At 39.9% G+C, this 26,186-nt stretch overlaps 1 protein-coding gene across 1 annotated transcript; it reads left to right on the top strand.

The window, feature by feature from the left end:
• Positions 1–244: 244 nt before the first annotated feature.
• On the top strand, positions 245–25,637 carry scaf8 (SR-related CTD-associated factor 8). The gene is made up of 20 exons (XM_059353334.1): positions 245–677; positions 2,245–2,328; positions 15,348–15,392; positions 15,746–15,907; positions 16,335–16,491; positions 16,591–16,718; positions 16,868–17,044; positions 17,136–17,215; positions 17,337–17,448; positions 18,194–18,325; positions 18,482–18,591; positions 19,445–19,638; positions 19,744–19,844; positions 20,143–20,256; positions 20,479–20,635; positions 21,010–21,140; positions 21,376–21,517; positions 21,607–21,654; positions 21,767–21,970; positions 22,135–25,637. Exons 1-20 carry the CDS (start codon positions 648–650, stop codon positions 24,225–24,227), a joined length of 4,401 nt encoding a protein of 1,466 aa, XP_059209317.1. The 5' UTR covers positions 245–647; the 3' UTR covers positions 24,228–25,637.
• Positions 25,638–26,186: the final 549 nt, after the last annotated feature.

The raw sequence follows: 26,186 nt of genomic DNA, 5'->3' as shown, positions 1-26,186 counted from the left end.
ATATGGTAAATCTTTATTTTGAAGGTGTCTACATAAGAGTGACATGAGCGTGTCATAAACATGACATGGGATGTGTCATGAACATTAAAGTAACATTAATGCTCATGATACTTGTCATGTCATGTTTCTGACAGGCTTGTGTGACTCTTATGTAGACACCTTCAAAATAAAGTGTTACCATATCTTGCTTAAGTCACAATGGCATATTCAAAAAATTGCCGAAGTCATTTATTTCTCTTAAGTTACATCATTTACACACAGTGTTATTACTATGCCAATAGCCATCCTTTGTTACATCCTTTTTGAGTGAAATGATCAATAAATGTCATACGTTACACTTTTGGGGAAGTTTTGAAGTGTTTCCTGCAAAACTTAAAAAATGAGTTAGGCGATTATTTTAACAGGGTGACGATATAAATAAGCTACAGCGATACTTTGATACAAAAAAAGCAAAGGGGAGCTTTTGGTACCACTCGTAATGTCCCGAAACTGACACTAGGAGTCGCAGGTCTCTCTGCAGATTTCCTATTGAGGTTATGCGCCATATTGGCAGTCTCCTCCATCTCATCAAACGTCGAGCATGCATGTCTCTAACCGGTTATTGAGGAGATATCTGTAAATATTTACAGTCACCTACGAGCAACACTATGGAGGCCGTCAAAGCCTTCAACAATGAGGTTTGTTTGAAGCTCTTGCATAATTCTGAACACGTTACGAGTACAGAGTGTTGTCTTATTCACATTTGCGGCAGCTAGTATGCTAACTTTAGCTTCAAGTAGCAGAAAGAGAGGAGGGTAGTCTCACGCAAGGCCGCTGTCTGCACAACAATACAGCGATAAATACTCTGTGTCTAATTAATGTTGACTGTACGAACTATAGCTGGGAAGAGAATACGTTTCTTAATAGACATCGTGTTTCGTTGCCAGGCCACGAGGAAATAATTTCCACATACTGTTGCTAACGGCAACTAACTAGCTAGCTACAAGTTAGCAAACCCGCCTCAGTTGCGATATAACTTGGTGAGCTAACTAGCTAACATGGACGTGGGTAAAATACTAAGCACTCACTGCCTTATTGGTAGATAATTACTGCCATTCAATTCTGACCACATTAGAGTTAGTGTCCCTATGTAGCATAACTGTTGCACAGAGCATAAACGACTTATATAACCAAGTAGGAAAAGGTAATGTGAGCTAACATTAGCTAGGTTAACCGTTAGCCACCAGAGGATTCAAAGCTAGCAGCGCACCCATTTGTCTGCATTGGCACTAAAGTCTGCCTGTGCTTTGGCATCAGTGGAAATGCTGACCTCACCATCCTCTCATAGATTACAACAAACACGAATTTGATTCCATAGTTGAATCGTGAATGGTTATTTTGTTATTGTGGTCGTATCACAACATATAACCCGAATCAGAGGCACAAAAACATCCAAAATGAAGGTTTTGCATGTCGTCACCCAGTTAAAGTAATCGCCTAACTCATTTTTTCAAGTTTTACAGGAAGCACAAAAAACTTCACCAAAAGTGTAACATATGACATTTATTGACCCTTTCACTCAAAAAGGATGTAACAAAGGATGGCTATTGGCATAGTAATAACACTGTGTGTATTATGTAACATAAGAGAAATAAATGACTTAGTTTTTCTTAGAATGTTTTGAACATGCCTTTGTGACTTAAACAAGATATGGTAACACTTTATTTTGAAGGTGTCTACATAAGAGTCACCAAGCCTGTCAGAAACATGACATGACAAGTATGAGCATTAATGTTACTTCAAAGTGTCAATAATGTTCATGACTCATCCCATGTCATGTTTATGACACACTCATGTCACTCTTATGTAGACACCTTCAAATTAAAGATTTACCATATCTTGCTTTAGTCACAAAGGCATGTTTAAAAAAATTGCCTAAGTCACATTTTATTTTGACTTGGGCATAATAAATCCACTTAAGTCACACACTTGACATAGGCAAATATCTTAAAGGGGTAAAATCACATGATCTGATCAACTGAGGATGTAGGTGATTTTACCATAGGTGGCCGGTGTCATCAGGAGATGATTTAGGCAAAAAAACCCAACAATTTTGACAAAAAAATGACGTAGGCGATTATTTTAAGTGTGACGATGTGGTGAACAAAGCTTGCAGACGAAAGGGGATGATGCTTACTAATCATATACACGTTAAATGAGTATTATTTTTTTAGTATGTTCTCTGTTTTTTCTTTTTCTCTCCAGCTGTACTCATTGAATGAGTACAAGCCACCCATCTCCAAGGCCAAGATGACCCAGATCACCAAGTCTGGAATCAAAGCTATAAAAGTAAGTATGTAGTGAAAAAGGATGAGGCAGGTAATGAGTAATAAAGAAATGCTCATGAAAGAAAAGAGCTCTCCAGTGCTCATGTTAAGACCAATACATTTGCATCCAGATATGAGCAGGAGTCTTATGTTAAAAAACTTAGTTTAAATAACTCTTGGGAGAAAGAGCAGGTCCACTATGTAAGTTTTTCATCCTTAAAATGCATTATTGTATCTCGTGTGATAAATTGTGGTTGGTTAAACTCAAGCCAACATGAACACAACGATTATAATGTCAAAGAAGCTGTGGGCTCATGTCAACTATAGAATAACACTAAAACTATAATGTGAGTAGCGGCGTGTCCTCATTGTACTTTTACAAGCTGCAGATCTCTCTTCCTTATGTCAGTGATTTGATACATTACAAAGCAATGTCAGCTTAGATAAAATCATCCACACAATTTAGTGCATTGTTTTTGACAGCATATTTACCCTTGTGAATATTTTGTTAAAACTTGTGTAATATGTAAGAAACAATTATTTAGGTTTTTTTTTATAGCTATTAAATTATCTAGTTTTGTATGAGACTGTAAAGGCATGTATAAGAATTTCAATTTGCGGTGACTACACCCTTTCACAAATACCTCGTAAGATTGCATTACTTAAAAACCGTACATAGCCAGCTGTTGATCTTGAGACTGAAACTCATGTCACACTGGCGTGTTCTTGGTAGGCTCACAAATAACATAAGCAGTGAGAATACCTTGAGATACTGAGAGGAATTTAGATTGGAGGGTAAACAAGCAAGCCACGATGCACATGAGGCTACGTACTGTATGTTTTTGTTAATTAATAGTGTCTACTTTGAACACCCACACTGTACGGAACAATGAGCAGAGCCCATCATTACGGCACTGCACAAGTCACTTTCCATACAACTGGAATAATGATTAATATATGGCTGATATGGAGATTTTAGGTAGAGGGCTACAGCAGGATTGAGATTCTGTAAGACTCCATCATAACAAATGGAGTTGATGTTAAGGGCAGAAAAATCAAGTGTATAGATGCACTTTTGTGTTTTGTTAAAAATATGAAAATTTGATGACTTTTTTTGTATTTTACATACCGTTAAGTATGTACTAACACTCAGTACATTAACTATGTAGTATGTAACACCTATGTGGGCGCATATGAGATGTGAGATCATAATGCCATTGATGAGGAAACCTGTATTTTCCCGTCCCCCAAAAGTAATAATTTTTCTGTAGCTTCTGCTTACCTGTTGGTTTCCATTCCACATATCATCACTCTAAAAAATCTTCTTGTCTGGCATACCCGCATGCTGTTTGGAGTTTGCTTTGCACAAAAAGCATTTATAAACTATGCTGTTGACAAATGTAACCTGGGCAATTAGCAAATTATTGAAATTAACTTGCATTAAATAGTGTAGAAAGTGATTGAGATATCGCTTATTATTTTTATTTTTGATCCATACAAAAGCAAATTAATGTAACATTTTGCACCATGAGTATGACAGACGTTTGACTTCTCAGTATAAGAAAAGCAAAGATGCTTCTAATAACATGAATAGGACGAAGCCATCAGTTAAATGTTCCACCAAGGCAGGGCACTGTGACAGTAAGCAGGCACAATACCAGGACCCTGAAAACGAGTGGCTAAATGTAATTCAGCCATCATTCATTGTATTATTTACACCCGGGCTTTTACTTCCCTGACAGAGGTGATGTGAAATCTTAAATGCTTCTTTCTAATGTTTGAGTGAGTTCAGATTGTTTTGAATGGAGATCATTGCCGTTTTGGATTGGAAGCCACGTTAGATCTAACTGGTGGATTTTGTAAATGTCCAATTGTATCTACATAGACAAAAGAAGAACATCGGTGGAATTGCTTGTACTTGCAAGTGCTGGGTGGAATAATATTTTAAACTAAAACAGGCTAGACGCAGTTATATTGCAAGTATTTTAACACCATGTCCTCTGCCAGTGTCTACACTGGGAACACTCAGTCACACTACTGCTGTGTGCCGTATCGTTGTGGCATTTTACGCAAACACTGTAGTCACTCTTGTAAAGTAGAAGGGGTAGTGATTGCATGTAAATAGAGTGAAACATGAGCAGTTACGTGACTTGTGTAGACAGCTGCTGAAACGCATCCTTACAGCATCTATCATTAGTAATGGCTGCATCTCAAACAATAACAACAACAACAACAACAACTACAAAAGAATTGTTTGTAAATGTCCTCTGGCGTGACATTATTATATATATTTTTAATATTACATCTAAATTTAACCTACAGAACCCTGTGATCACCTAGTCTATGATCTGCCCTGGATCTTTTTGGATTAAACCAAAAACCCAAAACATTACTCTTAATAGCTGTCCATGGATCACATGTTGAAGGAAGATTGTTGTTTCTTCTTTTCTTTTTATAAGATTAACAAAATGATATGGAGTCAATAACTGAACACACTATAATGTATGAGCAATAACTTAAAACATAAAACATATTTAAGGTGTTGTATTACTTGAATCTATTAAAAAGGATCGTAAAAAAGGGTTTTAACAGAGGTCCACATCTTCTAGATCTTCTAATATTGCACTCCCGTGCAATGAACACCATTTTTTGGAAACCTTTTTCCCTTTTGTTTACAGCCCCAATTCCACAAAAGTTGGGGTGCTGCAAAAAAACCCTTAATGATATGCAATGATATGTCACCTGCACTGACCCAGTCTTTATGACTATCTGTGGTCATAGTTCAATAGAAATGCAAAACTGCTCAGCGTAGTAGTAGTAGTTGTCATTATTACAACAAATTAATTCATTAAAAAAAAGATTGAAGAAAAATATTTCAAGGCCTGACTGCAAAAGTCTAGTCACCAGTCTTCTGACAATGTGTTTCCTTGTCATGTTTGTAATTTCTAAAGGAACTGCTGTGCTTTTGGTGTTGCTGTGCCTTATTTTGCTTGTGAATAACACCTGTTTCCCCTTCCCTCAGCAGCTCTCCCAGCTCCCCCAAAGCACTGAAAGTGAAGCAGGAGGATGGGGTGGAGAGAGTTACAAAGAAATAAGAGAATCCCTAACCAGCTTAGGTAGGAGTATGGGTTGTTTCACAAGGAAGATGGAAGAAGACTAAAATCATTTAAAACTTAATTTACTTCCACACAACCAGAGAAGCTGGGATTTTTGCTGTTGCCACTGTGGGCTGTACTGGTTGTTCTGGTTATCATGCGTTGGGCAATGTTGGCTTTGTGCTCTTGATTTCTGTTGGAAGTTAAAGGGACAGTCTTGTTAATTTACGTCTTGAATTGTCTGATGGCAATATTTGTATTCTGGTCTGATTGGTCTTACTTGATAGTCAAGTCAAAACATTTCTTGAGTCTTCATACTGCATATTGATGTAGCTTGAGCTAACAGTAGTTGTTGTGGTGTTTAAATTCAGGAGTTTTGAGGATTCAGATAGAGAAGATTCCATCAGACATTTTGGTCAGATCCAAATTCTTGGCGCTTTAAGACTAAACACACAGTTTCAATAATCCTGCGTTCATCTTCAACATGATGGACACAACATGTATACCCTTTATTGCACATGGCTGCTGAAGGCCTTAGATGGATATTATTTGGGAGTGTTTTTCATAACATGCCTTGTGCAGAATCTTTGCAAGTGTTAATTACAATATTCATTAACATGGTAATTTAATTCCCAGAAGTATGTCTGTTTCACAGTACAGAAACTCTGAGTCTTTGTTTTGACAGAGGAGCAGTGATTAATGTCTTCTGCACACACAGTGTGGCTTTGATTTTTATATTGGCACATATGTTGTGTAAGGACAAGAAAATATATGAGTTGATTCGGTCTTGGTGTTTAAAACATGTGTTTTTCAACAAATTAGGGCTGCCACTTAAAAAATATAAAGTTTGAGAGATAATATAATAATGATAATAATAATGAATGATTCGTATATTTAATTTTGAATGCAACCCATGGAGCCTAATTTTAAAGTATATCGTATTTAACGCAATTGGTTCCCAGTAATTCACTGTGCCTGCACTATTTCATCAGAGTGAGAAGCTAAAGCATGACTTTAGATTTGTTGCCATTGCAATGTTACTTAAAACCCCCCTTTATCTATAATAAATTACGTCCCTTGCATTTAAAATGCTTTTACACATTACTTCTTTGAAGTTTTGATATAGGGCTGCACAATATTGTTTCAGCACTGACACTGCGATGTGTGCTTGAGCAATAGCCACATCTCAGGACCTGCGATGTCGAGTAAGTTCATCCAACACACAGGTCATCATGCAGCAACTTTTGTGCTGCTTGATACAAAATTAAAACTCTTAATCTTCCACAACTATTCTAGTGGTTCCCATTAAATACCTACAGTCTAGGTTATCATCAGTAACCTACAGTATATGTAGGCCTGCCACAGTTTCATAATGTGCTGAAAATATTTTGACAGTTTTCTGCGGGTGGCAGTCCGTGCAGCCTGCCCCGGGGGATTCAACTTAGCAGGTCAGGGGCGGGCGCTCGGTCTGGGAGGATTCTCTCTCTAGGTCAGCCATGAAAGGCTCACGGCTCTGGCTGTGAGCTCTACAGCACCCCTCACATGAGCTGCGCCGTTTCCCAGAACCACAGACATGGTGCTCGCTGTGCCCTCTCTCCCTGCACCCCAGTAGCCCCGATACATTCTTGTTTACCATGCTTTGTGGGTGTGACTTTTTTGTGTCACCAGTTCCATCTATACACCCAACTTGTTTACGATTAAACTGTTTACTTCATAACCTAGCCTCTTAATTAATCACTGTTATTGAGTTAGGACATTTCATTGCAAACAGAATATTATTATATCTTCCCCCAGTCTAAAATTGGAACCATAAGTGGCAGACCTTTAACAAATCTCAATGCTTTAATTTAAGTAAGAGGAAGACGTAGCAGTGGACTGCACTATTGTCAGAACTCGCGTTACCTGTAAGACTTGGTTTGTCTTCACAACTTTTCTTTTTTTTAAATGAACCAATCTGAAGGTCTCAGAAGTATTTTATTTATTTTTCTTTTCTGTATCTTGGCTTGAAAAGTGTGGGCTAATTAGTGATGCATGTTTTTATCCAACAACAATTAGAATAACTTTCTTGAGATGACATCAGTGCACAGCTACTGATAAAGCTACAGTTGCTGAAATGATTGACCTCAGATGCAGTGCCTATTAACAGCTTTTCAGCAGAAGATGGCTGTCTCTTCTCTTTTTGTGTGCTATTCCGTGTCAGTATTTTATATATCTCACTTTTGCAATCAGAAAGAGGATAACAATTAGGGGTGCACCGATTGCAATTTTCTGGCCGATCACCAATCACCTTTTTTTTTAAAAGTCTGACCTGCCGATTCCGATTTTGGCCGATACCGATTTTTTTTTATAACTCACAGCATACACCTTCAATGTTTGAATCTTGTTTTATTGAAAAACAATAACACAGCAGTATTTTTCTTTAACAAATAAAGGAAATCACAATGTCTGAGGTAGTTAATAAAATATTGAACTTAAAATAAATACAATTTACAGGACAAACTAACAAAAGAATTGCAACCATAAATAAAGTGTCCTGAGTTTTTGGTTTCATTATAATACAACACACATACAACACAGTCATGCAGAAGTATGCGTACATGCAGATGTACTTTCAGACCTTTGCGGAGGTAGATAAGATCGCTAGATAAGATCGTTTTTAACGTAAAAGAATCGGCCGGCCGATCGATCAGTGCACCCCTAATAACAACCTTAAACAGTCCTCCTGAAATCTCATGTGGATTGATTGATTTAGACTTGTGATTGAAACTTGTTGCTTCCCCGAGTAGAGTATCTGTCAAATGTCACAATTCTGTCACTTTTTCCCTTAAGCTCTATAACTTTGATAGTAAGACAACCATAGCACAAAATGACTAGCATTCATCAAGTGTCAGAGTAGAAGTGCTCGTCCAGGATCACTTGTCTTTTTTTTTTCTCCTTTATTTAAATAGTCTGTTAGAAGGACTCCACTCCTTGATACTGGATAAATGTTTCAGTGTTGATATAGTGTAAATCTGTTAGTTTACTAGAAACATAAGCTTATCTTCCTGTCACATGAAAGATCATATTATTACCATACATGCTTAAATAATAGCCAGAACCTTTTGAGTTCAGCTGGAAAGAGAATCATTGTTTTATTATAGTCCTAAATATCTGATAAAATATAAAGCAATGCAGGAAATAAAAGGTCTAATTCTCCACTCGTTCTGACACAAAACACTTGGCAGCAGCTGTCATTACAGAGACCTCTATGTAGAAAGTCTGTGTCTCAATCGTGTTTAGAATAAAGTAACCTAAATGTACATTAAAAGGTAGTAAAATGTGACTCCATAACCTTTTCCTCATTAATATACGCAGTTTGTGTTCTGGCTTTCCAGATATACTTTTTTTTCATCCCTGATTTACAACATATAACAGCCATGACAGTACCAGTAGCACTATTATGACATCAGCTTAGCTTTTTTTTACCACCGTCCCAACCTGACCAGAAACACTGAAAGGACTAAAATCATTTTTGTAAAGTAAATCGCCATCCCAATTGTAAAAAGACTGCAATAAAATGATTTAAACATCCTGCCAACCATCAAAACAGAAAGTTTTAAAGTCGTAAAGTCCACCTGTTACTTTTATTTAAAAAAGAAAAATAGATTGGCTTCCTGGATAAAGTGTGATATTGCTGAGCGGCAAGACTCCGCTCTTTACACAGTTAAGTTGAGAATATTTTAACCTTCATGCAAGTCTAAAAATCCCTAGAAAAACCTGACGTGTGGTGCCACACATGAGCTCACACCAGATGCACCGTACTGTTGGAAAACAATAGCTTTACTGCTGTCACGTCTCGGTAGGATCAAACCCAAGGACTAGTTGGTAAAATCATGGTAAATTACACTTTGTTCAGACTCAAAGGAAACAAAATAAAACCCACCAAAACAATGTTTAGTTGGTCTTTCACTTGTTCCACAATTCACCAAGTGAAATGTGAAACTATGCTGACCCGAAAGCTGTTTTTTTTGTCTCTTTCTGCTGTAGTTGGACTCTTTGTAAACCCACTAGTTTGCTGAATGTCTGTTGTTGAGTAGTCTCAGATAGTCAGATTGTCTCCTCTCTAGACAACCACTTTAGCTCTCGTGGTTGTCCTTTGGGGCATAAAAGGATCTGACAGTTTCTGACCTTGCACCCAGCAAGGTCAGATGATGTCATTCTGAATAATAATTAGTCACATGTTTCTATTTGTTTGAGAAACTCTAGAAAATTTTGTGTGAATAAAAAATATATGAAGATTATACAAAATCTCCCTCAGAGACGGTTCATGTTTAATTACAATTATAATTTAAACAAACATTCCAAATGTTAAACCATTAAAATATAAATTATTCTTAACCTTAATTGTTAATTTGTTGCACATAACAATGATTTCACTACAACGCCTATGGTTAATTTTATTTTAAGCTGCAAAACTAAAGCTAAACCCGGACAGGGGTTAACACAAACACAAATTCTTACCACTACACCAAATTCCGTTCTATACTTAAATTGTATATATTAATTTGTTTGTTTGGTATTTGTAAGCACAAAGCAAAAATCTAAATCCACATGAACCACAGGCAGTGATGCTGCTTGGCTGCAGTGAGTACAGGACAAGAACACAACACTGTACAGCTACAGTCATTGGATGAGAGAGCCAGAGATGTGCATCTCCACTTATTTAAATAAAATGCAAATGAAGTAGGCTGCTTTGCCTGTCCACAGCACATTACTCATCATTTATAACTTTTAATATAATCAAAACTTCTCATCCAAAAGTGTAGTTATTTACAAAACAATAATTTCCTAGTTTGAGCATTAAATGTCTTGTAGTTGATTGTAGATTGATTGTAGGTTGCGAAAGATTGCCAAAATATTGCATTCTTTTTATAATTGCGTTTTTCACAGTATCCAACCTTCTTTTGGAATCTTGGTTTTCTTACCAGAAAACTTGATGGACGTATTGTTAGGTGGATGGTGGTGGAAGCTTATACTAACATTTTTGCAGAATGTCCGTTCTAATAGGGAACGCTGAGAAATGTGAATTAGCTAAAAGGACTGAGCGTGAGCCATAGTGAGCAAACTTGCTATGAGAGATAAATAATGCAATATATGAATTCTGAAAAGTTTGATGGATAAGCAGACTAACCAGGAGACAAGACATCTTATGTTTCAGAGTTTGATAACTTTTTTATCTTATAGGGTGTCATGAGCAAGGAATTAGACTTGGTGTGAATTTTTCTTTTCATTAATCCCTGGGCCCCGTTTGTTTGTCTTTATAATGGTGAGAAGTATTGCTGAATGTGTTAAACACCATCTTGCATGCCCACCTTAAACCTGGGTACCATACAGACCATGCCATTGCTTTGTTAGAAGAAAAACCTGCTGCCACATGGCCCTTTCATGGATAAGTTAGACACCGCTGTGCTGCAACTTTCCACCAGCTTTAATGAAACTCAGGCCAATAGTTTTGCTGTAATCCATATACAATGTTTTTATTATTTATTTTTTTAGTCCTGAACATTTTAATCAATCTAGTCCAGCTGAAACCAATCATTTTGTCATTTCACTCAAACTTAATTTGCATAAGATTTCATCTTATCATTATCTGATAAAAAAACGCAGGTTAAAACATTATGAAGGCAGTTGTGCAGTTACTCCGAGTCCTCCTGGCTCTGCTTATTAGTAATGAGTTCATCAGCCACCCAAACCTGACATAAGCCCCCAATTGTTATAAATTGTAGTACTACAATTGTCAGGACTGAAGATTTGGACAAGGGCAGAGATGGACTGAACGCTGCGTGTGTGTTTGAGAGAGGGGCACAGAGGAAAAGACAATTTGTATTTTTTTGTAAATGATATTGCATGTTCATATTGCCGCTGTTTTAATTGCATTAGTGCTGTCTTGTCATCATCTCGTCTTAGTCATGAAAAACAATATTGACAAACACATTTCGTCACAATTTTCATTAAAAAAAAGAAACCCTAAAACCTGTATCTTATCAAACTTTGTGATATATACTTATAATAATTTGTTGGGTGCAAATCCTTGTATTCAAGGTATTAACTGACATCATTCATTATATTTGGAAGTATAAGTAAATTAAGTCATCTTTTAAGAACAACTCTGCAAGTTGCTTCTTCCCCATCTGCTTTTCTCTATATCATCCACATTGTGACTCCGCTTTGACATTTACTTCAGTAAATGGTTACTTAAGTTACTAAAAGATAATTTCTTATTTTTTAGCATAATGAATCGTAAGTATTTCATAGATTTAGTTTTTCTGTCAAAATCTTCTTTCACAATGGTGTTTTTTCCCCAATACTTGTCACGTTTTAGTTCATAATGTGGACATTTCATGATGATGTTGTCACCCCTAACTTCCTCTTACCATTCAGCCAGTTTTATGCATCCTTCCTGTAAATACACAGAGATACCTCAACTAAACCTCTGCTTCTATCAGGCTAAAATGTCTTCCCTTTCTACCGACCTAGTCAGCTTATATTAATATAACTATCATCATGGCAGTGTTTTATTTCTAAAGATGCTCTTCTGTGAAAAAGCCACACTTCTGTGAAGAGCAAAAAAACAGACGGTATTTCTCTGTGGTCTTAAGTTTCAACAGGGTCCCCATCACTACTAGATTGGGTCGGCTTTCCAAATCACTTATAGCCTCAAAAATGATTGTGTGATTTGCTTGACAACCTTTTACAACATTTCAACCTGTTGACATTTCATTGTCATGCTATCATGTTTTGCCTGCAAAAATTGGTTGGTGTTAAATATCAACTATATTGTACTTGGCTCACTGGGACTACTGATACACATTAGATGGGTTTACTTTCTATCTAAGGCTAATGTTGCTCATGTTGTCATCAAGTTGAGTTGCTTAAACCACCTTTAAAGTGCCTGGGACCTGTCTGCTCTGGTCTCAGTCTCAGCTCTTTTCAGTGACAACGTTGCAGGCTTTAGTAAGGCTACTGATTACTTGCAAGTGTGCTGCTACAGCTTATTGCATCGTGTGTCTAGTGTCTTGACACAAATCAATTTCACACTGTTCAGTCACTGCAAGCCTGACTGAGGAATCACAGCTGCTTCTGAGTTAAAAAGTACAGAAAGTGAGATGATGCTTGACGTGTTTCCAGGCCAGTTCCATCTTTTTTATGTAAATATAAAGCTAATTAAGTATATAATCTTATTTACAACATAGTCTGAAGGGCGTTGCAAGTAGGGATGGGGATAATTAATCGATCAATCAATTTTCGTTGAATTTGGTCGATCATGTGGGATTTTTAAGTGATCTCTGTATTTTTTAATTTTGATTTCATCTGACTGCAGTACTATAGTACTCACTGAACTGAAACACGGCCGAGCACTCAGTTCTACAGCCGTATGTGAAAAAGCAATGAGCTGAGAATAAAGTTGGATATAGCTACAGTTTGAAAAATGAAAGTTGCAATAACAATTATAAAACACAGAGAAATACAAGAGTATTAATCTTAGCAAAACAAGCTTACTGTATTAATCCTTGCTAGCATGAATAACTAGGTTTAACTTGTTTAAACACAAAACGCATTTAAACATGCAAGATTACTACAGAAGTAGTCTAAGTACCAGAGTTAATTTTTGGCCGTTTATTTGTTAATCTTTTTCTATGAAAGGTGTACTGCTATTCCTGAACATTAGTATTGCCATTGGTTATGCTTTTCAAATCTTTTTTTTTTTTTTTTGGTGTGCCTTGTTAAAACCTTATTACATTACATAATCATCATTTGAATTTGCTTCAGCTACTGGGATCTGTGCAAGGTGTTTTAAATGTGTTAATATGGACTGTGTAATGGAGCTTACAAGAAATTTTCACAAAGGCTTAAAATTTTTTTTTTTTACTGAAAGCAAAATGGTATGTGTTTCACGCACAGTTAGTAAAATGCTAATAGTTTGACAGCTGGAATGCATTTGTAATAAAACAGCAAAATATCTTGATTGACTGCCTTACATGTGAACCTAAACCTAAATAATATGTTGTGAGCATGTCTGCAGTTGCTTGACAAACTTTTCATCAGTGGCATCTGACCTTGAATTTAAATGGCTCTATTCCTTTCTACGGCCCCTGTGATGAAGAACCATAAACTCTGGCTGCAGTTGTCTGTACTTTGGCTCCATCTACTGGCTGATTATAGAACTTGTGCTTTTATTTAGAAAATGTTGCCACACTGGTCGACATCCATTGGTGTGGCTGAAAAAAACATTGTTTTATCGGTTTGAAACCAAATTTAAAAAGTTTTTACCCTTAATGTGCAACCTTTCAGTTGTACCGATTTTTTAATATTTTTGTACATCATCATGCATGGTTTGTGAACCTGCACGACACTTTTCTGACCTCAGAAAGTCTGAGGCTGTCTAATTTGATCAGTGGTCTTGGCTTTGCTCGCTGATTTAATGTGCAGAGTGTAGATAGTTTATATAATTTTGCCCAAAAAATGTAATCTTCTCTGTCAGATAAATATGTTGGACTAAAACCATTTTAAAGGTCAAATATCAGTAGCAGGGGCAGAGACAATTGTAGTGCACAGCAGCCAAGGTGGTGCTGTTGTAAGGTAAACAACGGCTCAAGCTGGCATAAAGTGATCCTGCTGCTGACCATGTGTAGACAGCCAAAGAAATCACCCACTGACGAGCACTGGCTGCTATTGTCACCATTAATTTAACTCTGCACATTATATAGTAGAATTACAAATTCCCTTATATTGACATACTTTTAAGAGACTTTGGCTGGAGCCTAGTCTTGTAGTAGTAAACAAGGCACAGTAGTACTATTTCAGTGAGTAGTCACACCTAAATAAAGTTCCCCAAAATCACAAGAACTACATAAATGTATTATCCTTGCTTGATTTATTGTGGTTACATTTTTTCTCAGTTCAAACTTAAACATGCATAAAAAGTGCAGCAGAGTCTGCACAGCCTACAGATTAAAGCAGAGGTTTCCAGGCCAGGCTGTAAGGAAAGCTCCATAATAATTGGGTTTTTTTGTGGTCATTAACTTGAACTTGATCCTTGGTGCTGCTTTTTCTTGCTCCTGTCACACCTCACAACAACAATATAATACATTTTTAAGTAGGTCATCATCAATGCGAGGTAACCTGTCTGCTTTCAACCACTGTTATGGTTGGTGCATAACGTAAGGCTGAGCCAAGCTGTCATAAACTATTAATGCTTTGAACACTGGCACAGCCAGTATGTGGCAAGCTCCCAAACTGCCAGCTGTTAGTTAATAGACGTATATTCACCTCTTGCTGGCTGGCTACCTTTTATGTTGTAATGGCCCCATTTTGACTAAAGAGTTCATGGACTGATTCTACCAAGGCCGTAGACTGAACAAACGTAATGAAAGAGATCATTTGTGTCAGACATTCTGGTCGTTGATTTGTTACAGTTGTGACCTTGTTGCATACTCACATAAATACAGGTGGATGCTGAAAGGTTTTTTAACAACTGGAAGCAATGACCTGAAGGATGGTTTTGCTGGAACAGGCCTCACTTAGATGACTGTTTCTTATGTGATGGCTACTGGAAATTTTGTTTTTAGTTTTTCTGTTCTTTAACATTTTTCTGAAAGCTCCTGCATAAGACTGCTGAGACCACCACTAATAACGTTACCAGAGTTTAGTGTTCAACTTGGATTCCAACTTTAAAAACTAGAGAGAATTCTGATAGTACTTATTAACCAATTTAAGAAAGAAGAAAGATTCTTTGCATCTTTATCACCCCAAACCCCACAATTTACCTTCAGCATTGATAAATCCTTTGCAATCTTCTCCAAATGAGGATAAAATGGCTTGGAAGAGAAAATGTTAAAACTAATTTCTTACTGTTCATAAAACACCTGTCACTCAAAATGCTGTCTTTCCTTTGCATCTCTTTCAGTTCTACAAGCATGTTGTCCAGAGTGTGGAGAAGTTTATTCAAAAGGTGAGTTATTTGAGTATTTTAAACAAGGATTGTCAGCCAAGTGCAGTACAATTTGGGAAGTTAAGATACACTTTTTCAAGACATTTGGACATTTAATTTAGCATGATAATGAGTAAAATCAGTCAAAAGTTACTTTTTCATAAATGGCAGGAAGATCCTAATAATTTGTGTACATACTTCTCAAAATTATTTATTTTCTGATATTAATTTCACAAATTACTTGTTTTCTACTCCAAGTGAAGCACTGCCAATGAGTACTTTAATCACTTGAGTAATGCATATAAGTAATTTCATCGATTGTTTACCCGTGATTAAAATATCCTAACACCAGCTCCCTGTTTCTGTACCGTCAGTGCAAACCAGAATACAAGGTCCCTGGGCTGTACGTCATCGACTCGATCGTCAGACAGTCGCGGCACCAGTTTGGCACGGAGAAGGATGTTTTTGCCCCGCGCTTCAGCAAGAATATCATTGCAACGTTCCAGCACCTCTACCGCTGCCCTTCAGATGATAAGGTCAGACAGTTTCTAATGGGTTTTGTGTTCCTCTCTGTGGCTTTTGTGAATTGTCATGGTTTCATGTCAAGTTGATATTAATCCTTGATAAATGCCTCAGTTTTACAGGAATAGGTGTACAAGCAGGATTTGGCAGCAGCCTCAGCCTGTTTTAATCACGTGTTATAATTGAAAAATATGACTTATCGTTAAAAATGTAGTAAAAAGGAAATTACACATTTTCTTAAGGTCACATTAAATTAATAAAAAATAATATCTGATAAAGATTGCAAGACTGAAACCTCATACATTTGTTCTTAATTAAATAGTTAGTTTTTGGCCTATTTCTATCATATTGGCAGATATTTAGGTCACACCTTTCGGAAATAAAAGTGTTTTGGTATTTTTTTGTTATATCAGTTGTTTTTGTTATCTTGTCTGTCTCCAGAGTAAGATTGTGCGAGTCCTGAACCTGTGGCAAAAGAATGCGGTCTTCAAAAGTGACATCATCCAGCCTCTACTGGACATGGCAGCAGGGATTCCCCCTCCCAGTGTCACACCTGTCATGCCCAGCAGTGCTGCTCCAGTCAACAATACTACACCTGGTCAGTCAAAGTGCACACAAGTAGAGGGAAACACACCTCACCATATGATGATTACCCTAGCCCTACTTCATATTACAACCCCTTTGTTTCTGTGACCAGGCACCCCAGCTACTCCGGCTACCCCAGCTAACATAGTCCAGGGTCTGCCTGATTGGGCTTCCCAGATCACCAACACCGACACTGTGGCTGCTGTGGCACAGATCCTACAGAGTCCCCAGGGACAACAGGTTAGCGAGCACACCCAGCCAGCATCTCATTTAATTAAACTATGTGGTTATGGGTAGTTAAGCAACACTACGCTCGAGGAGCCTCTGCAGTTTTTGTAGCTGTTGGTGTTTGAATCGTATCTAATACTCTGTGTTATGACCTGATGTAGCTGCAGCAGCTGGTACAAAGTCTACAGATGCAGCAACAGAAGCCCCAGCCGTCCTTGCTGCAGGCCTTGGACGCTGGCCTGGTGGTGCAGTTGCAAGCCCTGACAGCTCAACTCACTGCCGCCGCTACTGCCAACAGCCTCAACCCCCTGGAACAGAGGGTCTCATCTTTTAATAAGGTAATGCTGCAGTCAGCAATTGAAAGTTTCTCATTCATTGCATCAGCTTGATTCAGCTTGCTAATATTATTATGTGGTGTGTTCCTGGCAGAAGCTTCTGGGTCCTTTTGATTTCGGGAATGATTCTGAACGCAATGAAGACTCTAAAAAGGACTCCTCATCATCTCAACTGTAAGTTCAGTCTGTTTGATGACTACAGTTATTTCTCCCACACTAAAGCTAACATTATAGTGATCCAGAGTTCCTTCACTGGGTCAACCACCTCCACTGATCTAATTTTAACCACTTCCAGGCCCATGGTGTCAGAGCCCATCAACAGCTCCCTCTTCCATCAGTTGGCTGAGCAGCTACAACAGCAGAACCTGGAACAGTTTCAGAAGCAGCTTTTAGAGCACCAGCAGAAGGTAGGTACACACAGATCACTGTTTCCCAAGTTTTTCAGGCCTGAGGGAGTACCCGAGGTTGACACAGTTTAACAGATATACCCAAGTTGCATTATAAAGAGCAAACTAAATTATGTATTTTTGTAGGATAACCTGAAAGTTAGCCATGGGATTTCTGCATTGGATTTTGGATCATGCACAAAATAAGCTCTATGGCAAACACACGTTTCTGATGCCTACGTGTTTTGTTCAGCAGGATCACCTTTGCAGATGAACACCATTTTTATGATGTTTGACGTGTTAATGCAGCCAACAGAAGTAAAAAGCTAACATGCTATAGTGAAACTTCAAAATTCAAAGTGACGTATTTAATGTCGTACAACAAAATGCATCTGTCGAGCTGGTTTTAACCGCAGACCTTATTTCAGGCATCTAACCACAAACCCATTCAAAATCCTCATTGCGTTTGAGAGGAGAGACCCCAGGGCTCTAAAATGCTAACTTACTTCCTGCTTGAAGAACTTATTACTGTGGCGCTCTATACTAAACTTACTGGAGTTAATCTAAATAGCTTTACAAACAAAATAATGTATCTTGTGTGAAAATGAATGGCACATATATCGGTAAGCTGCACACGTACAACCTCTTACAATAACAACTATTCATCCTGACATTACACTATTTCCCTAACAAGAACTGTGAGCTCCTGAGCTTTTGTTAATAAAAGAATCATAATGGGTACACCACTCTTTTTGTATTCCTTTAGGCTATGAGCATAGAGGGGCAGGACTCAATCTTTGGTCAAGAGAACTCCGTTGCGACTGCTCAGAGCAGCAGCCAGGCACAGCTTCCTGAGCAAGACAACAAGGTGGACGACTCCATAGACAACCAACAGCAGGTATTTATACCTTTTGTTATAATTTACTTTCTTACTAAATGGAACGAATGTCTCATCATAAGGACTGCACTTAGTATATTGTAGGCCTAGAGAGGTGTGATCCATTACCTTGTTTTTCTGTGTAGAGAGGTGTTGAATCATGTTGTCTTTTTTTAGGACATGGATCTGGACGAGGGCCCAGATGGTATGGATGAGGAGATCTTTGAGGCAGAGGAGAAGAAGATAGTAAGCACACGCTCCAGAACACGGTCAAGGTCACGCTCCAGGTCAGTCCCACATTTTCTAAATGTGCCGGGAATGTTGCTGAATTGTCTGTTGTTTTATAAGCTGAAGAAGCTGCGATCTTTTAACCTCATTAGAAAAGTGCTGACTTGCTCTGAAGGTCAGATGCAATACCGTTATAAGATGTAGATGTAGATGTATCCATGTAGACTGTATGGAACTGGTTCTGCCTTGGGGATGTTTATGTGTTGAGGATAATAATAAAAAAAATTTGAGACTTACCAGTTTTTTTATTTTTCACATTTTTATCATAAAGTTGTTTTTGTAATTTTTTTTAATCAAATAGGTGGAATTACTATAGATGTAAAAAAAAAAAACATTTATTTTTTTTATTACTTTTCTTTTATATTTTGTTAATTCTGTTGTTCGACATTGTTATTATTATTATTATTTATTTTTCCTGTTGTGTGTTGTTTTTCTGATACTTATTTATTTTGATGTATGTTTTTTGATTTTTCTGATCTGCATCACCCTGTTCAGATACTAAATAGTGCTTCACAATGAGGATGTTTGAAACATTTATATCATAGTAATATGGGTACCAAATCTGGATTCAAATCTAGTTCAGTCAGTGTGTTTTAAACTTCAATGAATTGAATCTTCAAATAAAGGGGTCAATTAAAGCAGCCTTTATTGGCCTATACAAGCTTGTAATATTAGTTGCTGTAGTCCTAGCACTTGCTAGTAACTCACAGTAATGCGTTAAGAAGTGGATAATGCACTTCTGAACTACGAAAATAGGTGTTGATGCTCGGAAAGAGCAGGCCCGTGGTGTTACAGCAACATGAAAGTCACTCTGGAAAGGATTTCAAATGTTTTTATGTTTTCTCTCTGCAGGTCTCCGAAAAGGAGAAGGTCCAGGTCCCGCTCCGGCTCACGTAAACGCAAACACCGCAAGCGTTCACGCTCACGCTCCAGAGACCGCAAGAGGAAGTCATCACGGTCTTACTCAAGTGAAAGACGAGCCAGAGAGCGAGAGAAGGAGCGGCAGAAGAAAGGACTGCCTCCCATCCGATCCAAGACTCTGAGTGGTCAGTGGAAGTCATTGTGAAAGTCACTATCTCAGAATATGTTAATATTTTGCTGTCAGAGATTTTCTCAGGAGTAATAATTGTTTCCCCTCTACCTGTATCTAGTGTGCAGCACGACTCTGTGGGTGGGCCAGGTGGACAAAAAGGCCACGCAGCAAGACCTCACCAACTTATTTGAAGAGTTTGGCCAGATTGAGTCTATTAATGTAAGCAGACCTCTACAGCATGCTATCCCGTCCTTTTATCTCTAAAATCATCAAATAATGTCATATGCACTTCAACTCAATTTGTCATTACCATAAAGTGACCTTTTTATTCTCATCTCTCCATCTTTTTTATTTATTTGTCATTCCTCTATGTTAAACATTCACGCCCTCTACTTTTCCCCTTCACACATTTCTCATGAATCTAAGTCTATTGCCATTCTCCACTGCATGGTCATGACTTGTTGTTTAACCTTCCCATGTCCTATGTAATGTAATGATTGTGTGTCTGTGCCTGCAGATGATCCCTCCCAGAGGCTGTGCCTACATCTGTATGGTCCACAGACAGGATGCGTACCGCGCACGCCAGAAGCTCAGCACTGGCTCCTTTAAGATCGGCTCCAAAGTCATCAAGGTGCGCATTACCTGTATAATTTAATTCATTGAATTCTCATTCTCCTTGCGGTTTCTTGTAATGTAATTTTCTATTGACCTGGAATAGTGAAACCTTAGAGATGGTTTAGCTTGCAAGGGACATGGCTCTTTGTGTGCCTCCAGAAATGACTTTGAACAATGGTGTTTCTTGACCTTGTGGTGTGTGTGTGTGTGTGTGTGTGTGTGTGTGTGTGTGATCCAGATTGCATGGGCTTTAAACAAAGGGGTAAAGCAAGAGTACAAGCAGTTTTGGGATGTGGACCTTGGCGTCACCTACATCCCTTGGGAGAAGGTGAAGGTGGATGACCTGGATGGCTTTGCTGAGGGAGGAATAATCGACCAGGAGACCGTTAATGATGGTGAAGAGAAGCACATGTTTTTGTTAACTTCCTCCTTTAACACACACACATTACACACTCTGACTCAGGAGCAATGCTTGTTTATATATAAGTAGGAAAGGCAGGCATGTTTGTACACACATGATGAAAGCATAATGCAGACATCCAAACACACATTTAATCATCTAAGTGGATTTGTTTTCTACCCCATTCCCTCTGTGGTTTGTTTTGTAATGGTAATGTCTTTAAATCTGTTAAGAAATCCCACTGGGGCCCCCACCCTCATAGAAAATATAAGATTGAGTTGGAAAAAATACAACTAAACTCACAAATCCAAACATCAAATTGGATGGCAGTTTATAACTTTGTTTTCATTTTTATGTCTGTTTCTGCAGAGTGGGAAGCAGCCAAGAATTCTGAGCCAGCCAAGGAAGTTACTATTCAGCCAGTGAGCAGTGAAACTACAGCAGCATCGAACACCCAGACTGAGACCTACAGCCAGCAGGTCACCATGATGCCTGTACAGGTACTGAAGAGGGACTGTGTCAATCTGTGGATAGAATACGAACAGTACAGTGCAGGAAAGACTCACTATTTTAATTTTGTCCACAGAATTGTTTGGTTGATTGACCTGATTTAACCCAAATGTTTTTCAGAGACTTAGTAGGGGCTTGGGCAGCTACTGGGACATGAGAACTTAGCCATTACTATTAACTTATCCATGTTTTGCCTGCACGCTTTCTCATATCTCTCTCATCCAGCTCCCAGTGGCCCAGGCTGTTTCTAGTGCAGTAGGTTTGGTGCCTCCTACCTTCCCTGTCACCATGGGCATACCTCCACCAGGCTACGGACCGCCACCACCCTTCATAAGGGCTGGCTTCAATGCCTCACAGCCTCCGCCAGGTAAATGATGCAAACACTCATATAAAGAATATTTGTGTATATATGTATGGGAATATCTGTAGGTCTGATTTATATTTTCTGCTTTGCAGGTTTTATGCAGGCAGCACAAAACGCAGCCATGGCCTCAGCAGCCACTTGTGAGTATTCATGACATGCTGCCCTTATAAATTGACGTGTCCTTTTCAGGCATTGAGTTTGAATTTATTAGCGTATATTAAATCTGTTGTGTTCCCCTGTACCCACCTATAGCTCTAGTGCAGTCTTCAGTGGCAGCTAGCCAAGAAGCTGTCAAGGAATCACCATTCGGTGCCATGATTCCTCCGACCAGCACCCTCCCAGCCGGCTTCATGGCTGGTGCGTTCAACCCAGTGGGAGTCCAGACTCAGCAAGCCACTAATGATAAAAACTCACAGTCTGAGGGTATGGATGCTGCTGCTGAGCTTACTCTGCAAGGTGAGGCAATGCTAACAAGTTGCTGCATGAAAGAGACTAATATATTTTCATCTGGTGGACACTTTGATCATATTTTACATGTGTTTTGATTTGTGGGTGTAAACATTATTTGTGTTTAGTTGAGAAGAATTTTAACATTTATTTCTGTCATGTTTTGTCCCCAGGCATGCAGAATGCAGTCCGCAGTGGGATGGGTCTCCTTGGCATGCACCCCACGGCTTCACTCACCCACCAGCTCCATCAGTCTGGTCTGGCTGGGCAGAGAATGCCTGGCCTGCTGCCTCTGGATGTGCGACCTAACCTCCTCCAACCTGGTGCTGCTGCCCGCTTCCCGCTGCTCATGCAGCAGGGGCCCGTCCAGCAGGCTGCTGGCCTCCTCGAAAGTTCCCTCCAGGCTCAAGTCCGTGCCAGAACTCCCTTCCCTCAGCTGGACCCCTTCAACAGGGCCCCCAACATTACTAATGAAAACTTATCCAAGGCAGAAGATGAGTCTTCCTCTGGAGCTGATGAGGGCAAAGACCAGGACTACCGCTTCCCTCCAATGGAAAAGCAGAGCACAGGCCTGCTGAGGACCCCTCCACCAGAGCATAGGGAGCCCCTTGGAGGCGGTGGAGCAGGAGGCGGAGGAGGAGGCAGGCCTCCCTTGCTCCAGACCCCAGGGACTCAGCCAGCCAGGACCAGCCTAGTGGGACGTCTGCAGGCTCTCGCAGGCTTCACTCCTGATAACCGTTGGAACCAGACCAGAGGGGACTTTGATGAGCGAGATGGCATGCGAGGAGGTCTACAGGCCCCAGGTGGTCCAAAGGGCTTCCAGGAGGAGCGGCCCACACCTGGGCAGAACTTCCCCAACCGATTCGACAGCCGTCCTGGGACAGCAGGAGGAGCAGCTGGAGTTTCGGCAACTACTGGAGCTGTTGGAGGGCCTCCAGCCTGGAACCGTAGTGGTGGTGGTGGTGGTGGTGGTGGTGGTGGTGGTGGCGGGGGAGGTGGTAGCACCGCACCTTTTGACAGTGAACTACATCAAGACCTCGATGAGCGAAGACGCCCGTGGGACAGGCAAAGAGACAGAGATGAAAGAGATTTTGACTTCAGGAGGGAGATGAACGGTAACCGCCACAGCCGAGAGAGAGAGCGGGAACGTGACAGGGAGAGAGACAGGGAGCGAGGCAGAGACCGCCCCAGAGAGCACGAACGTGACAGAGACCGGGACAAAGAGAGAGACCGCGAGAGGGATCGTGAACGTGGCGGCTGGACGCCTCTTCTCCCTCTGCCTACACCTCTGCTTCCAACACCATCTCTTAATCCCAATCTGACCCTGAACCAAGGCAAACTCCTGGCACCACTTAAATTGAATCCCCAGATTCCGCCACGGTTCCAGTCCCCACTCCTGCCTCAAGCTCCAGGCAAGCCCCCACTCTTGGGTCTAAATCAGCCGCCGCCGCAGGTCCAGATTAAGTCTCCACCTCCATCACAGAGCCAAACGGCTGTGCCCGAGCCCCAGTCAGAGACCCCAGCTCTGTCTGAGACACCTCAGGCACAGTCGCCACCCACTACCCAATCACTTGACCTGTCACCTGACAGCAAAGGTCAGAGCCCTTTGACTGAGGCTCCCACCCAAGCCCAGTCTTCACCACAACAACCTGAGACCCCTCCACAAACAGAATCGTCCTCACAGCCCATGGCCCAGTCCCCAGCTCAGTCACCAGCCCAGTCATCAGCTCAGTCCCCAGCCCTGTCCCCGGTCCAGTCCCCGGCCCAGTCCCCAGCCCAGTCCCCAGTCCAGTCCCCAGTCCAGTCCCCAACCCACTCCCTCTCCAAATCAACCACTTCTCCAGACATTGAGAGCCCAAGCCTAGCCTCACCGCTGGTGGAGGCCTCATCCCAGGACTCACCCGTGGCCTTCACACAAGCTGCCTGCCCCCCTGAAGAGACTCACTCTCTGGAGGAGCAGGAAAGCTCACAGAAGGATGAGGAGGCGTCACAAGATACAGTCTCCTCACCCCAACCACAGTGGGTCAACGGATCTGGGCTGGACAATAGCGTGGTGGCTGAACCTACACCCGAAGCCTCCCCTGAGCTCTCTCCCGAGCCCACTGAAGAACCCTCTCCTGATTCTGCATTCCCTGAAAGTGATCCGGAGCAGCAGCAGGAGCAGCTTGACTCTCCTGAGGATGTAGACAATGAACAGAGTGAGCCCATGGAGGAAGCTGCGAGTCAGCCAGTGGTAGACACTGTCACAGACACTGAGGGGACATAATCATCACTCAGTAGGTAAAAGATCATTTTGTAAAGTTGTCTCTTCTTCTCTGTACTCATGTCAGCAAACCACCACACGGGACATGGCGAATACTGACTCACATCAGTTATTGTTATTATTATAACCAATAACAAATGATTTTATCTCTCACAAATACCAGTGTACTTAAATAGAAGGCTCGTTAGCTGAATTATTGATAGACAATTATGTTTGTGTTTTTATTTCCTTTTTTAAGTTGTAATGCCACCTCACACGTTTTAATCTAAGCTTGGCGAATTTTATTGAATTGCCTACCAAAATGTTTGAATTGTATATGGAGAAAATGCGCTTTGACCTTCCTATGGAAGAGAGTAAAAAATATCCTGGCTGTTCGACAACGGATTGAATACAGTTACACACCATACTTGAAAAAGGCAGTTGCTGGCCCAATTTCTGTCTCCTCTTCTTTTTGAAACGCTGCTGCAAAGTTTTCAGTGAATGCTTCTGTGGTGTCCTACAATGCTTTCTGTTTCTATGCAGAACCAATAGCCTGCATACAGTGAGACCAGTACAGCTGCTTATAATTGGAAAAAAATGAACGTTTTTCAAAATGAAAACATGAAAATGTTGTATCCCCAAAATAAATGTCTGTAATTTGTTTCCAATTATACAGTGAACACAAACAGAAAAATTACATGCCAGGAGGAAGAAAAAAAAAAACGAAACAGAGGGATGTTCTCATGTTGGGTGCATTTTGTTTTAGTTTGAAATAAACATGCTTTGTCTGTTTAAAAACACATGCTTTAGGACTGTTTTCTGACCCAGGACCAGTGGAAACTAAGACTGCTTTACAGACTCTTACACATTGTGTGCTGTCACTTCAGTCGATTTGATGTTCTCGTAACTCAAGTTGCTGCTATACCATCCATCCACAGAGCATTTTGTTGGATGCAACCGTGGGACTTGTAGTTTTTAGTTTCTGATGACTTCAGCCTGTATGTTTCCCTAAGCTTTTTTGCTGGGTGACTGTTGAGGATGGGATTGTGCCTTTTTTTAATGGATTTGTCGTTCATGATGCTACCCAACACTACTGTGTGATGTAAACCAGACTGTGCGTGCAACTCGGTTTCAGACAGCTCTATGAACACAATGCTACCTGCACAGAATTGACTGGCCTACCGTTTGAATGGTAGCTGGGCAGTTTGTACAGCACTCACCTAGAGGAGACAATTCGATATACCCCATCGTTCTGTGCATGCAGGCCTGTAGCCATGTTTTAACCTTCTTGTCTCTCTTTTGTCATTTCATACTTGTAGTGCTTTTCTGTTGAGACATACTACTAGAAATCCATAGTCTGTTGTTCTCTCAGACCAAATGTCTACTACAGGAGTTGTGATGTTGAATAAAAGTTGAAGGTGCATCAGATTTTTACCCCTTTTTATTGTCATGAATCCTAATTCGGGGCCGGTCAGATGACTTCTTGCACACACATCAACAGCTTCAAACTGAAATAACAGACCCATCTTTAGTAGTTTATCCACTGAAAATGTAAAGAGATAATGGGACATGCTTATCTAGTATACCAGATGTGCATTAAGATGGGGCAAATGTATTTTTAGAGCACTTTTTATTGTTAAAGTCCTTCACAGATTGTACATAAAACCACAAGAAACAGATGATAAAAAGCAACAAAGGCAAGCAAGCAAAAGCACACACAGTAAAGCAAAAGCAACGATAATTAAAACACTAACAAATAGTTATGGCAACAGGTAGGTCTTTAGCAAGGATTTAGAAGTACACAGGATTGTCTCAAGTCTTTACGCTTCTAATGATTAGTTCCAAGTTTGAGCAGGATAGAAGCTAAATACAGCTTCACAATGTTTAGTTTTGACTCTTGGGAACAACAACTAATCCAGAACTAGCTGAAATAAGAGAAGTATCACCTACCTAAGTTTCTAAGAATATAAACCATCTAGACTG

Source organism: Centropristis striata, chromosome 16, assembly GCF_030273125.1.
Source record: "Centropristis striata isolate RG_2023a ecotype Rhode Island chromosome 16, C.striata_1.0, whole genome shotgun sequence".
NCBI classification, from domain to species: Eukaryota; Metazoa; Chordata; class Actinopteri; order Perciformes; family Serranidae; genus Centropristis; species Centropristis striata.
The sequence above is the reverse complement of the archived record's forward strand: the minus strand, read 5'-3'. Positions and strand labels throughout refer to the sequence as shown.

What these genes read in the sequence shown, in the direction of transcription:
- scaf8 (XM_059353334.1), top strand. Translation starts at nt 648, where the DNA reads ATGGAGGCCGTCAAAGCCTTCAACAATGAG. An exon ending in AGAGTCCCCAGGGACAACAG is followed by an intron (nt 16,719 to 16,867) that starts GTTAGCGAGCAC and finishes GACCTGATGTAG; the next exon opens with CTGCAGCAGCTGGTACAAAG. An exon ending in TGCCTCACAGCCTCCGCCAG is followed by an intron (nt 21,518 to 21,606) that starts GTAAATGATGCA and finishes TCTGCTTTGCAG; the next exon opens with GTTTTATGCAGGCAGCACAA.